Raw genomic sequence first — 16,573 nt, forward strand, 5'->3', positions numbered from 1 at the left:
ATTCAGTTAGTCCCGCACTTCGCGCCTGTTTTCGCTTGTGCAGAGCAGCCACGGCTCGTCATTTGTAAATTTTGCATGCGTGACCATGATTAAAGGGTGGTTGACCCTCCCTTCCCCCTCCCCCCCCCCCCCCGAAAAAGACATTTCTCGCTACGCCCCTGATATAGCTATAGGTATAGGGAGTATTCATGTGACGTCACTGCTGATGTCACATCCCAGCCGCCGCCATTTTGAAGTCCTCCGAACAGCAAGCGGCATCGCCAACGCTACCGACGTATTCGGCGCGGCATGGTTCCTGCAGGCTGTGTTTTTCTTTTTCTCTCCTGATAGGAACGCGATTGTGACGCCGATGACGAAAGAGAAGTCCGCCACGACGAACTCCACGTATTCGAGTGGCTTATGCGACGCCGACAGAGAGCGATATGCGCAAAAGCTCGAACTCTGCGGCTTCGACCCATTCGAGCTCGACGCCCGCGAGTGGTTGGTCAGTGCCGATGTTTGGCCGCGTGTCAACATGTGCGACATCCACGATTTCCTTGTGGTCAGGACGAGCTTTCTTACAAGGAAGCAGCTGAAGTCATACAAGGCTTTAGAAGGGCACAATTATGCGACCAGCGGATGGGTGAGAGAGCCATGGATAAAACAAACAGGCCCGGAAAACAGTTGTCCTTACGCAGGTAAGACCTACTTTCGATCTTGTTCGCGCACAGCACTAATTCCTTATTTATGCAGGTGAATCACTCGCAGAGCCTCTCTATCCCGCCCGTCAAAGCCTCGGTATGCGCCAAAAGCGACGGCGAAGTGCTTGCTGCACACTGTTTGTGCATGGCAGGGAACGGAGAGGCGTGCTCCCATGATGCAGCCTTACTCTTCTACATCGAGTACGGGGTTCGTGCGCGTGAGGAACGCTCGTGTACGGATAGTTGCAACGCCTGGCTCCCTGCGCATGTCCGCAAGATCGAGGCTCGGCCCGTTGTCGAAATAGATTTTTCTTCGGCAACAATGAAGAAGAGAAGACTGGACGAAAATCTTCAAACATCCCCGAATGTCCCTGCGAGGAAACCGGCGCCACCTCCCACAGATGACGACTGGAGTGAATTTTTCGGCGCTGTAACTGCGTCGGGACTGCGACCAGCAGTTCTGAGTGCCAACCCCAAGTACAGCAGTCTCTACATGCCAGCTGTCCGGACCTGCAATGGTGCTGATCTACGGCTGCTGTATGACCAACGGGCACAGAAGCTTAATTATAATGAACTGATGCAGCATGCCATGCTACGTCGCTTTTTCAAAAGCGGCTACCCTGACGATTTTTATCGTTTCACTGCCCATTAGCTGCCGCGAACATAAGCTCCCACAAATTAGTTCCTCGATACATATTTTTTTTCCCCGCTACGACCTCGACACAGCTTAAAGGCGCCTCCCTAAAAAGCTTCGCGATTTCTCCATGCCGCGAGCAAAGTGGTGTTGCCATTCGGTCATTTTTTTTTTTTTTTGTCGCACACGGTGCTAAATTAATGAAATGACGCTTACGTACCCGATAGAAAATGTTTTGAACACACTCGGTACTTGTCGGGGTCCCCGGCCGGCTGATCCGCGCGAGCCACTCGCGACGACGCTTTTCCGACAGGGGCTTCGTCTTCTCGCACTCCGTTGTGCGCCCTTTCGGGACTTTGAAGAAGCCTGGATCTTCGCTGCTGCTTTCCATTTTTTTCTTTTTGGTTTGCGTACGGCTGCTGCAACCGACTATCGCGCAGTAAACCATTGTCGCACGTAGTATTAGAATACGCGATCACGATAAGTTCGCCTAGTGCTCCCAACAACGTGTTTCCTGTGCTCCGCCGGCTGACGGAGGACTTCAAAATGGCGAACTCTCCCACAATGCACCGCGCGCTGCGCGTCAGTGAATACCCCCTATACTACTTCTCTGACGCGTGCAAGAAATCTTAAATAAACTCTTCCTACACGTCATCCGCGCTGCAAGAAACGAGTATATATAGCTAAGGAAGTGCAGAGCCTCCTGAGTTATAGAACGGAAAGTGCAGGCAGATTGAATAGACCTATAGCCTTTACAAAAACCAAGCATGACAACCGATTAGTCTTCAACGGAGAGTATACAGTAATGACAAAGTGAGAATTCAATAAAAACATAGTTTTGCTTTTCTTTTTTTTTTTAAGGCTGCGTGCGTCTCTTGTAAAGCTTCACAGCGGCGATTGGAGGTTACGTACCTGAGCGAGCAGAAGACGGCGATGAAGGCGAACGCGTTGAAGCTGAGGAAGAAAGATGAGATGAGGACCGCCTGCAGCGTGCGCTTGATTGTGGTGCCATCGTAGCGCTTGCTGTACAACAGGGAGGCCTGCGAGGAACGTTCAACCACGTGAGGGACAAACAAAGGGGACCAATGAGAGTGTGATCAACAAGCTAACGCAAATAAACAACCTTAAAAGATGTTGAGAGCAAGAGCTGTTTGCGTAACGGGCATAGCCAAGAACGACCGCCGTGGTGAGCGCAAAGTTATTATAAGTAGTTTGAGTACTATAGTGATTAATTGTACTCGGGACTCTTGACGTCATCCGGCTCATTCCAAAATGTCCCACTGGTGGCGCACATCGTGTGTTCTACACTCTAAGCCAAAAATGGAAAAAACGAGAGTGACTGCCGGTTTTAGTCCTAAAGACCAACTGTTACTCCCCAAAAAGACCAACTGGAACAAGATGGCTGACATGGCTCAAGTTGGGGGAGTAAGCCATAGAGTTAATATACTGACTCTAGAGGAAAAGCTCCCCATAGGGCCCATGCATTGAAACCTATAACCGCATGTGTTCCGCCATGATGGAACAAAACGATCGTTGCCAGCGTTGCCAGACCCTGAGACGCTCGCTATATTTGACGGTGGTAATCAGTTTTAATCTACCAACCTAAGCCAGCTACGCGCTGTTCAGAGATCAGCTGTGTTTTGATGCGTGAAGCCGTGTGTTAGTGTACGGTTGTCTGTGCAGCTGGTCCGGTTGATAACAGTTAAAATTTCCACCTGTTTGTGCATGGTTTTACTAGGCACTCCCTACCAAAGTTTTCTCCGTTCGCTGCACAAAGGTCACTCGACAGATTCGCAGCTCGAAGCAAAGTCCGTAGGCCGTGGTCGCGCGCTGATTCGACTTGCAATGGCGAGACACCTGTATCCACGTTCTTTTTCAGCTCATTGCTCCCGTACTTCAGCGCAGAGAGCCGTAAAGCAGAACAATGTCGATTGCAGCATGCAGCGGCGAATGTGAGTGAGACATCTCCCGAAAGCTTCAATCGAAACTAAAGTTACACGGCCCGCGAAGCTTTATCGCCGTTAAAAAGTATTTAAAAAATCGGTTGCGACTAGTTCGTACATAACTTTCAGGGCTTCTCATCTCTTCTTTGCCGTCCGTCCTGGTTTGCACTGATGCACTGAAGTTTCCAGCTCGAAAGAATAAAGGGCTGTCACATGAAGTCGAGTGGTATGCAGCGACAGAAAACGCACACAACGGGACACTATGACAACTACGAGATACACGTCGCGAACGAAGTTTCAGGGGCTTTGACACGACGCGCAAACCGGCGCAATCGGCCGCAAGCACACACTCGTGTACTCGCGAGTGTTGATATGGTGGTGCCATCTAGTTAACCAGTCTGCAAACGCTCCTTTCCGCGCGCAGTAAATTGCATAAATAGCCGTCGTATTCTTTCGTAGAAGTATTCAAAATAAACACAAAACAATATCCGCAAGCTTTTAATTGTGCAGATGCTTCTTTAGGATTGATATGTGATGGCAAGAATGACAACGTTCCAAGATGTCAGCGTTCTTGTGGTTATAGGTCTCGCGGCCCAGCTTTTCCTCTAGAGTCAGTATATTAACTCTATGGAGTAAGCGTTTAGGGTTAGGTTGGAAGGGAGCAACAGAAGGACGAACGGCAACAGTTTCTCTCGGCGCGCAACCGCTGCTCTCCTGCAGGACGCACCCTGTATCGGTCGATGCATGGGCCACATTTTCTTGCGGGCTGGCATAAGGAAACTAGTTTTTGTAAACTGAACAGAAAGATACACACGCTAATAGGGACATTTGGCTTGTACGTAAACTTTTTAATGCTCCCGTGTTACCGGAACACATGTTTTAGAAAGGTTTTACCTCCCCGTACGTAAACGGATACCTTTACGTTTGAATAAACCATGAAATGTTGATGATAACGGCATTTAAATTATATTTGATTTATATAAGATTGTATAGCCGCTGCAGAAATATCTCGAGGGGTTTTTAGCGTAGAATACCGGGTTATCCGACGATGGTGTCGCCATCTTGTGACGCTTCGTGCAACCATAGTCGTTGACACGTTTGTTTTCGCCTAGTGTTTTAGAGGAAAAAAAATTATTGAAAAGGTAACTCATTCGTAATAATGCCGCGGCAAGGCATTTACACCAGAAGTGGAACGCACGATGTTTCTGAAATAACAATTTTTTGCTTGCCTGCTTCATCTTGTTCCCGCTAGATGGCGTCACCTATCCAGCCTGTCGGGGTATTTATGTCAAGGCTTCTCACGTTTTTACCGCTTCGGTATTCTAATTCTAGGTCACTCTAGTGATTCTAGCCGCTGAAACAAAGTGATCGCAATTACCGCTCGCACTTCGGCTTTTTTTCACTCGGCGGCTGGAGCCTCGGCAAAGCGGGTATCGCGAGTAGCCGCGAACGAATGTGGATTTTCGAGATAGGGCCGTAAACGTAAAGCCAATCCGGAGAGTAGTTCACGTTCCGTAAAGGCCCGCGTATGCGCAAATTCGTTCCGGCAACTCGTAACACGGTAACGTAAAGCTAAAAGCCCTCAATACAAGGTAGAATCGCCCAATAAAAGGCATGGTTGCACTAGAACGCCAGCACCTGAAGCTGTTGTCGTCGCAAGTCAAATGGCGTGTTTGCGTATAACATTTGGCATTAATATATAGCCTGAGAGTGTGGCAATAAAATGCGAAGCTTCGCGAGACTCCGTGTATACTTCGCGACAAACAAGCGGTTGAGAGAAGTACACAATTGATAGACTTTACATTTGCGGTTTTATGCTGACAACGAGACTGACAGCGAGCTAACGCCGCTGCCTCCCCTACCCCCTCATCTCTACCTTGTCACTGGCTGATTTTGGCGGGAGGACAGTTATCGCAATCGCGTCCGGTAGTTTGACTTTGTGTTTAATCTCAGAGCAAACGGACGTTATCAGCTCGGGCGGTGTTGTCTTTTCAAAGGGGAGGCGACTCTTCCGCAAAAAATAATATTATTAATATTGATAATAATAATAACAATGATAATAAAGAAGAAGAAAACACACCTCCGGGCAAAAAAGAAAAAAAGAAAAAACTGGCCTTTTAGCTAGCGCAAAGGGAGCACGGCAAAGCCTGTGTTTTCGCGAGAGACTCATTGTCTTGACGTTTTCAGATGTATACATTGTTACCTTCTATTCTCTTTCGAACATCACCACTGGTTCTGCACGCCTATACTCATTTCACTAACATGTCAGAACGCGCAACGACCCGTCGGTACCTACATAACCCCGTTTCCTTTCAGACGGCGCCGTAGCGTTTGGTGGCGCAGTGGTTAGCGTGCGTGCATGGTGATTAAGTGGTCGCGAGTTCGAATCCTGTGTGTTTGTTGCAAATTTTCTGAAATTTCTTTCTGAACGAGATGTCTGTGTATCATTTGTACATCCAAACAAATATGTGTATAAACCTCAATGTGCTCTAGAAGTCAATCAAAAACGAATTTTTTTTTCGACCCAAGCAGAAACTAAGGAGTAACGGGAAGGAGCATCCGTTGCTCCCTTGAGGAGCATCAGGAAGGAGTAACAGTTGGTCCTCAAGGAGAGCAACGGTTCCTCCCCTTGCCGTTGCTCCTTTTAGGAGAGTAATGGGAGTGGCAAAGCACTTGCTCCCTCAAAGGAGGAACCCATATACCCCCGTTGCTCTCTTTTGGCTTAGAGTGTACATAGGGTAGGAGCACATCGAGGCACCCTAGTTTTACATTTACCTTAATTTCTCGGTTAGTAGAGCACTGATGTTGATAAAATTTACGTTTCAGATGTTCTCAAACGTTGGCCTTTTACTCTGACATAAATTGTTATTTGCCTTTAGTGTCCCTTTGAGAGAAACACCGAGACAGCAGGCGAGCACGGCCGTCTCAACACGCTTGTCGTTGAAGACCAATATCAACTAATTGAGCTGTTATACAGAAGCGTTGCTGCATTGTTTTAGAAATTGCGAAATTACAGCACCCTTACCAACGCTTGTTAGAACCTTACAGAGGCTATAACTAATAATAAATTTCACGAACAATAGATCTAAAGTTAGATTTATTGAAGCAATGTGCAGAATCGGACTGGTTGGTAATCCGTAAAGGAGGAGGAGGAGGAAATGCGTAGTCCAATATATATCACTCTAAACGTGGTAACCGATAAATATGATTCTGTGCACCAATAGTAGGGCTTACCAAGATTAGAATGTATGCACTCTAACTAATGTAACCCTTACTATGTAGGTGCACGAAATCACATGTATCCGTTACCACGTTTGGAGCGTGTATACTGTAGACCCGCGTGGGCAAAGCGTTTCGAACGGACTACACCCACTAACTCAGAAACATCGACATCCCCAGGTAGAACTTCGTCATCGACCTTTCACCCGACGTGCGATCAAGTCGAGCACGCATACGTACCAACGCCCCCGACGTGCTCTCGCTTGAATGCGTTCAATGCATCCGCGCGTACGAGCATGCCAGGCGCGTTATTAGCGCTGAAGACGTGCAATGCATGGCGGAGGTGTCTTCTCGTACGTGCCACCGAGGGCTTCCTCCTCGGGCGCTTCCACCCGGAAGGGTAAGGAAGGAAAAAGATGAAGAAAGAAAGAAGGAAGGAAGGAAGGAAAGATTAGAGGAACGTAGGCAAGAAGGGGCACGCCTGCTTCGTCGTTGTCGGCGCCACCGGCCCGTGCAAATGTTCCCCGAGCGAGCGGTAAAAGGTGCTTGCACGGCCGCGCCCGAGATCGTCTTCGCATTGCATCGCACCACGCTTTATGTTTCCGGGAGTCGTCCCCGCAGCCGAGCCTGAGCTGATTGAAGAGGTTGGAAAGTTGGGGGCGACGATTTCTGAAGACTTTCAGATCTCTATACTCATTTTCATACCTGAGGTACGACGCTATGGAAACTATACAGCGAGACTCCTTGCAGTAGATGCGTCCGCATTAAGTTGAATGATAATACCATCCGTAATGCGATTTTTTTTTCGTTCTTATGCTGAGTATAATCAATGAAGATGTCTTGAGCCTTAGAAATAAACAAACCCCGTTACAAGGTTGTCAGTGAGATGTTCTGGATCGGATAGCGTCTTTGTGTTTTCATTTTGTGGTGTTTCATGCGCAGCCCGTCGCGTCGCGGCTCGCATGCACGAGCGTTTACAATACAGTCATGGCGTGCGCACGGGGGGGAAGGGGGGGGGTAGCCATTTAAAGGGGGGTGCCAATTCTGCCCCACACCTTTACTCGATGCTAGAGGCCAGTGTACTTTTATTTAGGGGCACGTTCAAGAAACTCAGGTGGTCGAAATTTCCGGAGCCCTCCACTATACGGCGTCCCTCATAATCATATCGTGGTTTTGGGACGTTAAACCCCAACAAATAAATCAAAAAGTACTCTTGTACATTTAGAAAAGCCTCTCAGTTCAATATCTTAGGTTTGAAAATACGAGCGGATGCGTCACGAAATACGTTTTTGAAAAAAAAAAAAAGAAAGTCAATTCCGATAACTCAGTTATAAAAGAACGTGTCATTACCCTCCCGGAATTACACATAATCCAGAACCTTGAAAAGTATAAAGATTGCAATCAGCATATTTTAGGTGATCATCACCATATTACAGAGGCCTTTGTCCGAAACAGTGGTCATACATTAGGATAATGATGGCGGTAATAGTAACCAAGTCTGGCGTCCCACAGACCATTCCCATCTCTTTCGTAAACACGGAACCTTCTGAATAGACATTGATTAGCGAGTACACCGATTAGCGCAAACACGTTAACCAAGCATTGCTGAGGGCAGTACACGTAAACCCATGTACGTCACCGATCAGACCAAGGTCGGCGTCAATATTATAGCCAAAGTCGGCGTCGAGGTAACACAGTCAGGTAGGTCGTCACGAATAACAAGGAAATGTCATACATCTTTGGGACTGACAGGCATCGCTCGCGGATGAGGCTTCTTTCACACTGTTTCCTTATATACCGTCTTGAATATATAGCGTGAGTTTTGCCTGTTTTCTGCTTGGAATCGCCTTTATATATATACTCACCAGAGTCAACGCAGCGTCCTTGCCTAATTCCTTCCTCACGAGGTTATAACATCACGAGGTTATATCATCGATGTTTGCTGAAGTCGAAAGGAAAAGAGTTGAAACTGTCAGGTCACGTGAGGAGCTCATAAACAGTGGTGTGCCAGAGTAACGGGCCCGGTGTGCCACCCCCTGGTGGTATTATACCCCCTAAAGACTTCCAACCTCATTATATAGGCGGATGGATGGATAAACTTTATTATTGTCCACCGGAACGCGCTCTTTGCAGCACTTTTTTTTTAAGTGTACCCGGAACAAAGTCGGAAAATTTCATTGAAACGGGACGAAGACTTCATCTGAAAAGGCAGAAGAAACAGCAAAAATCATAAAACTTGGTTTCTATGTGCACGTACAGAAAGTCGTACCTTACACTTGGCTCCCTAGTGGAGATTCCCCGAAGCTATGATACAAGATAGGCATCGACGAATATGCACAAACCAGAAAATAAATGCTCAGAAGGTTTAGATAAGGCTGCATTAGTACAAGAGACGTTCCGGATTAAAGCAGGAACGAAATCCAAGAACTGCATTTTCAACCCCTTGACGTTCACCTTCCCCTAGGTATGTAGTACGTGACATTTGCAAGCAAAAAGAAAAAAAGAGAGAGAAAAAAAACGAGATCACACATACGTTGACTACAAAACAGACTACAAATCAATTGTTGAAGGAAGAAAAAATCACAGCATATCCACGGAGTGAATGATGATGAGTGGGCGAAGCTGCGGAGGTTCAACGGTAAACCGTGAATCTTCCGTGAATTCTGCCCAGTACATCGTCACCGACGTGAGATCGGGCGCGTTTATACTAAAGGTTCGATGAGAGTTATGACGACTTGCAGCTCACTTTAATTTTACATGTACGCTGTGAATTTTCATTGTTTAGAAAACCATTGCTTTAGAAAACATCTGGCGTCTTTCGTTAAGCAGCTGGCGTCTTTTCGTTTTGCTTTAAAAACATCTGGCGTTCTTTCGTTTTGCTTTTAGAAAACATCTGGCGTCTTTCATTGGTTTATTTCATCAATCAACGGCGTTTTGAACAAAATTTTTATTGTTTAATCACGCACAGGAGAAATCTCACCAGGCACTACCTTGGAGGTAAACAATGGCTGCTAATGGGAATGAGAGACAGAAGAAGTCGGCTTTTAGGTAACACTTACACTTCTACTTCTACTAACGTTTCCTACTGGAACATGCCAATGGCTGCTAATGGGGAATGAGAGACAGAAGAATTCGGCTTTTAGTTAACGCGCACGCTGCGAATTTTTTATTGTTCAACAACGCACAGGAAAAATCTCCCACCGGCACCACCTTGAAGGTCAAGATCTGGTACTAGCGTTACGACTGGTTACGCACTACGACTACGAGGGACGAACGGGTGCCGCTTTAAGGAGCTTCGCCCCTAAAACGCGAAGCTGTCTCAACGTCTCTCGTCACTCGAGCAGTATTCTCGCCTCAACAACGTAGAGGTTAAAGGTGTTCCCGTCACAGAAGGTGTTAAATTGCCTGGCTGTAATACAGGCTATTGGTGAAAAAATTGGCTGTCCTGATGTCCCCTCCGATGTTGATATTGTTCATCGTGTCCCCGCGAAAAAAGACAAGAACATCATCGCGCGCTTCTGCTCGAGAGCGAAGCGAGCGGAATTCATTAGTAAGGCTCGGAAAGCTAAGCTCACTACTTCGGCTATTGGTCTTTCGCGAAACAGTGACTCACCTTTTTTTGTTAATGGTCATCTCACGCCAGAAAACAAGCGCCTTTTCGCGCAAGCTCTCGACTTGAAAAAGACCAAAGCGTGGCGATTCCTCCGGACCGAAAATTGTGTCATCAAAGCCAGAAAGACTGAAAATAGTCGCGTTTATCGCATCTCCAGCGTAAACGATCTGGCAATATTTGCATAATCAGTGCGTCTGCGCATCCTTCATTCGAATTCCGATCATGAACAGATGCATGTTCTCATGTGATAAAACGAAAGCACTGCTGCGTGATAAACCCCCCAAATTTTCATTCGTTCACTGCAATATTCGGAGTCTTCGAATGCATCACGACGATCTGCTAAACTTTCTTTCTATACTTGATCATAACTTTTCTATAATCTGTCTGAAACGTGGCTAACACAAGCAGATAGCAATCTATTTGATCTTCCACGGTATACACTAGCGAACATAGCTACCGTGGGATCTAAAGAAGTGGTGGATCTGCCATTTTTGTGAATTCGTCAGTTCCGTACACTCGTCGTCACGATATTTCATTCCGTAATTTATTGTGCGAGTCTGTCTGGTTAGAGTTCGACCGGAATGTCTTGCCACTCAAAAACAGACATACAATCCTGGCATGCATTTATCGTTCCCCGTCATCGTCGCATTCGGACTTCTGTTCACAGCTAGAAGAAATTCTTGACATCATAACCAATGAAAATAAAAACATCATTTGTGGTGACATCAACATAAACATACTTCATCCGAACTGTCAGTCGTGCTCTGATTATATCAACTGCTTATTTAGCTATGGTTTTTCTTCTTTAGTCGATGTTCCAACAAGATGTGACACTGCTGGTTCTTGCACGTTAATAGACCATATATTTTCGTCTTCATCCTCCGATTGCACCACTGGAGTGAATAATCTGAGTGATAGATTATTCCATTACGGATCATTATCCCCTGTTCTTCAGTCTTGGCACCGGAAAACGTATGCAGCATCGCCAATACACTAAAAGTTTCTTCAATGAAGCATTATTTACACGAAAGGTGCACGGCACATGCTGGAATAATGTTTTACGTGAAAATTGTCCTGAGAAGGCATATTCCATGTTCCTGTCAACAATGACGGACTACATTAATGACTGCACAACCCATGTATCCCGTAAGCACACATTCTCGTCTCCTAGGAATCCATGGATCACAAATGCGTTGCTGCGCTCTATAATTAAGAAAAACACTCTTCTTAAAAAGGTCAAACTGCAGCCTTTCAACGTATCTTTGCGAGCTAGATTTAAAAATTATAACAATATTCTTTCCGGCATCCTTAAGCGTGCAAAACGAGAATATTATGAACGGTGGATAATTGAAAACGGAAGAAATACCAGGTGCAATTGGGAGCTCATTAAAGAATTTCTTAATATTACAGAGTCAGATAAGGGTATTAAAAAAATAATTTACAATGATAGGAAATACACTAACGAGGCTGATATACCTAACGTTTTCAGTGATCATTTTGCCACATGCCAAAATACGTCTTCTTCTAGTGTTCCACCCCATCTTCCACGTAGCTCTCGGTCCTTCTTCCTTCGTCCTGTTTCTTCAGAAGAAGTTTTTAATGTAATTTCTTCCCTCAAAGTTACGGGACCAGGGCTGGATTCTATCCAGCCTTCTAGAATAAAACTGGTTGCGGCGGACATATCAATGGCTGCGGCAGATATTGCTAACAAAATCTTCAAATCAGGTAAATTTCCCGAGTTGTTGAAACGTGGTAAAGTGATTCCGGTGTTCAAAAAAGGTGCTCGTGATAACATTAACAACTACCGCCCAATTTGTATTTTGCCATTTTTTAGTAAAGTCATTGAAAAGCTTCTGTACACTCGTTTAATGAACTACCTAAACAAATTTAATCTTCTCTCCCCACGCCAGTTTGGTTTTAGGAATGGTTTTACGACGGAACAGGCCTTAATCAATTTCACGGATAGCATTAAACAATTTATTGATGAAGGGTTTGTCGTAGGAGCCATATTAATTGAACTAACAAAAGCATCTGACACACTAGTACATTCTATTCTTCTCGATAAGCTGCAGCCTTTTGGTATTACTGGCCCACCATTAAATTTATTTCGCAGCTACTTGTCCGACAGGCCGCAAGTAGTGTATATTAATGGCAAATTTTCATCAACAAAATTAACTGCGGCGTTCCCCAAGGCTCTATATTAGGCCCTTTGTTGTTTCTCCTATTCATTAATGACTTACCCAATACGCTTACCTCTTCTAACTGTTTGCTGTATGCTGATGACACGAACATTTATTCACCACATAAATCAGTCATCGCACTTCAGGGCATACTTACTACGGATCATTAAAAACGTTCACTCATGGTGTATAAATAACCAACTTAAAATTAATCCTACTAAAACAACTTTTGTGCTTTTTTCATAGCCCTCAAACGGTGATTACTTCCTCCATACTTGTCTCATTGAATAATTATGATATATCGGCATCTGATAATGTTAAATTTCTGGGTATTACTCTGGATAAACACCTTAAATATAATATTCACGCCAACTCATTCATCAAAAAGGTTTCATTTGGTATCCGCATTATCATTAAAACACGTGCATTCTTTCAACCTCATATTCTTTTCTCGCTTCATAATGCTTATATTAACAGCCATTTATCATACTGCCCATCATCATGGGGTAACACATGCGCCATTCATCTCAAACCGCTTCAGCGCCTTCAAAACCAGGCGATAAAATTAATGACGTATAGCCCATTGCGTTCCCATTCTACACCCATCTATCAACAGCTGCGCATTCTACCGATTCAAGAGTTGTTTTATCACAGATTGTCCCTCATCACATACCGTCTCATTCATCGAGAAATGTCATTAGATAGTATTCCTCACCATGTCCTTGTCAACAACAATAATACCAGGTTTTCAGAGCAAAATAACTTTCTTTTACCCAAAATAAGATCGAACTATGGCAGATTTACAGCTCGCTTCTATGGTATTCATCTTTGGAATCGCATACCTCTTCATACTAAATCATCTCGGTCCCTGCAATCTTTAAGGAACCTTTTGTTCATCTGTAATAAATTTATTTTCATATCACTTCACAGTTCTGTATTGGTATTTTTAAGCTTTGTATAATGCTGCTATGGTAAATATATTTTTCTTTTTTAGTATAGATCGTTCTGTTTTGATTGCATTTTTATTTGTTGGCTCTTTTTGCTGCTGTTACCTTTTATGTACGCCACTAATTATAGGAGGTCCCCCTGACAGTCTCGTACTTTGGGACCTCCTGATTCTGTATGTATTATGTAACCCGTTTTTGGTACATGCAATAATAATGAATTAACTTGAAACTTGAAACTTGAGTCGTGAATCGTACGATAATTCTGGTAATGACATCGTTAAAAGTAATGATATTGCATAAGTGAACGTACCTTATTGAAATCGCCAAATGACTATACACTCCACGTGTGCACTTCGCTCGCTTTACGGTTTAAATTGCGCTCCAAGAGCCTCGCCCGGTCTGCTGCATGCATACACTATAGGACTTCCTTCTACGAACTTCCTCACCATATTATCTCGGTCTCTGTAACATGCCTTCCTTAGCTCTTTTTCTTCCCCATCCTTTCTTAGCGTAATGAACACGAAGTCACGTAATTTTTTCAAGCGTGCTATTTGTCAGTGATCTGATGAATCCACCTAAACTGGTTACACGTCTCAAGACAGTACGCGCGTGCGTGTGTGTGCGTATGTGCGTGCGTGTGTGTGTGTGCGTAAAATATCGTCCCCCCTGTTTTCACCTATACCCGCCACGGTGGTCTAGTGGTTATGGTGCTCGACGCAGACCCGAAGGTCGCGGGATCGAATCCCGGCCGTGGCGGCCGCATTTTCGATGGAGGCGAGAATGCTTGATGCCCGGTATATTAAGGGCAGGCTTATTTGACACGAAACAGAGACAACTTCATACCGTATACTGCAGAACATAGATCAGAATGGTGATACAGACAGCTACCTGTGCTGTCCATCTTCTTATACCTGCAGCTATAAACAATGTACAGTTTTATTTATAGACGTTGATACGCAAGCAATTTAGGGCTTGGACAATCACATATTTGGAAATGTTGTGTGTGCCCGTCTGATTTCCCGATATAGTTTCGTTGACAGCGCCAATAAGAGGCTGTCCAAGCGTAGTTCCCTATCCTGTTTGCCCACACCCTCTCGTTCTTTTCTCTTCTTTTTTTTTTCTTCTTAGCAGCGCATTCCGCTTGTCGGACAAGTTGATTAGCAAGCAATCACGTCGACTCTCTCTCCCTCTCTCTCTTTTCCTGTTGTCGCGCAGCAAGTAAACATGTGGCGCATCGCAGTGACGCACAGCACGTCTGACGAGTGACTGACGTCCTTCAAATGGCGGAGCCTTTATAGTCCCGGTGATCGTTACGTGATTACGTTTCCCATTGTGGTCCACACAACGACTTTCGAATGCCTACGTAGCTACATAACATAGCCTGCTATTTACAGATGCACTGAGTTCGCCTGTCACGATTATTTCTTCGAGCCGCTCGCATGGTGGAGAGCGAAGCTCGCGAGTTTCAATGAAATGGAAAGAAAAACTATGCCGAGATAATGACGCCGTGCCCGTACTCATTACGATAGTCAGTGAAAGCAACATCATCGGCTCGAAACGATACCTGAGCAGGTATTCATCGTTTAAGACAAACCAAACACGGCGTTAGCGTTGTCTGTTTCTCTTGTCCTGTGTCTGTGTTTGCAGGCCTTACCTTCTAATAAAAGTAAGCTCGACCTCGCTGCTGCATACAGCCCGCGACACTTCTGTGTAGAACGCGTGAGCACGGTAAGCTGGAAAAGCAATTTAGTTACCTTTTTCTCTTTCTTTCTTGAGTGTGGTTACGGGTTTTCTTGGCCAAAGTGAGAGATAATTCGTCAGCAGCCGCATGCATGCCACGAAAGCTGAGCCATCAGATTCTGATAAGCCCGGTGTCCTGACCCTCGAAGAAAGCCACTCCGGCATTGTGCACCTTTCTTTAGTCTCCCGCAAGCTGCTCGAGCTATAGCGCTTGGAATACACCAACGGTCTTTAATGGAAAAACTAACTTGAAAGACTTGCAAGTTGATCGCTTGAAGTCTCTAACTCTTTGCACACACCAGACCCGTAGCCAGGGGGGGGGGGGGGTTAGCCCCCCCCCCCCCCCCCCCCCAGAAATTTTGGTGAAGTAGGGGTTTTTACCGAAAATAAATACAGAAAATAGGTGTTTTTCTCAAATAGTCAAGGTTTCCAGCAAGTGCCCCCCCCCCGAAAAAAATCCTTGGCTACGGACCTGGCGCACACACACACACACACACACACACACACATATATATATATATATATATATATATATATATATATATATATATATATATATATATATATATATATATTGTAGACACCACCCATATTATCTAATTCAGATCACTTTATTCACACTCATATCGAGAATTAACTTCTATGAGAAGTCGGAAACCGCGCTCATAGTTTCTTCGTCATATTGAAAGCAGCGTGATTTACATCCTACGCCAACCCTGAAACGTAATCCGACTAAAAGAAAGGAAAAAAAGACACCCGCGCAGACGTGAAGAGACCGACAAGATCGTCGCGTCCGTGCGAAACCACCGCGGCATTAGAGAGCGGACACGGACTGCTTGTGCAAGCAGGCGTGCGCGCTTGGAACCCATTTTGACGCGGAAGCCTTTCCAGAAGAGTTGCGCCGCGGCGCCGTTACAGAAAGCGAAACCTTACACACTCACGAGCGCCCATATATGCGAGCAAGGGCTGCAGCAGCGGGGAAAGGCTTCGCCGTGCACGATACATTCTGTGCGCACTGGTGCGCGGAAATCGTGTCCGGGTGAGAGAGAGAAATTACTTTTGCTGTTTTGCATATACGTCTTCTGCTTGCCTACCCGCGTGTGCGCTCCCTGATGCCCCGACATGCCCCGCTAAAAGCGTGCAACGCCGCGAATGCGAGGTATGCAAATGCCAAGAAAGCTAAACTCAAAAGACGCACAGCGCTCGTAAGAACGTAACGTGATTGGCTATGGTATCCATGCATTGACCACTTGCGATAATGCGCGGTGCCACTGGCTAATCACAACTAGCCTTGATTGTCCCAATAAAGTAGAAGTTCAGGGCAAGATGTAGTCTTGAAGAAAAGTCCGCTTGTCGAAACGTTGCCTCCAGCGACAACCCGTGTTCCAAGGACTTTTCCAACTCTATAGCCTTGAGCAAGTACTTTAAGGAAGGCACATAAGCATGTCAAATGTAATGGGTGTGTTAGCACACATCCATTATGCACCCTAAAAGGTTTATGAAATGTTTATACACCCTAACAGGAGTATAAAGGTGAAATGCTCATACACCCTAACAGGTGTATAAAGGGTTTATAAAGGGTGTATAACAGGTTTATACGCCCTAAATAAGCCGTCT

General features: G+C 45.3%; 1 protein-coding gene across 1 annotated transcript in view; it reads right to left on the reverse strand.

Annotated features, from left to right (window-relative positions):
- LOC119396349 (transmembrane protein 135) overlaps nucleotides 1-16,573 on the reverse strand; it is a 57,994-nt gene that overhangs the window by 21,970 nt on the left and 19,451 nt on the right. Inside the window, exon 2 of the mRNA XM_037663534.2 lies at nucleotides 2,227-2,354. Within this exon, the coding sequence (XP_037519462.1) occupies nucleotides 2,227-2,354 (128 nt within the window). The remainder of the gene's footprint in view (nucleotides 1-2,226; nucleotides 2,355-16,573) is intronic.

This window comes from Rhipicephalus sanguineus, chromosome 6 (genome assembly GCF_013339695.2).
Source record: "Rhipicephalus sanguineus isolate Rsan-2018 chromosome 6, BIME_Rsan_1.4, whole genome shotgun sequence".
Classification (NCBI taxonomy): domain Eukaryota; kingdom Metazoa; phylum Arthropoda; class Arachnida; order Ixodida; family Ixodidae; genus Rhipicephalus; species Rhipicephalus sanguineus.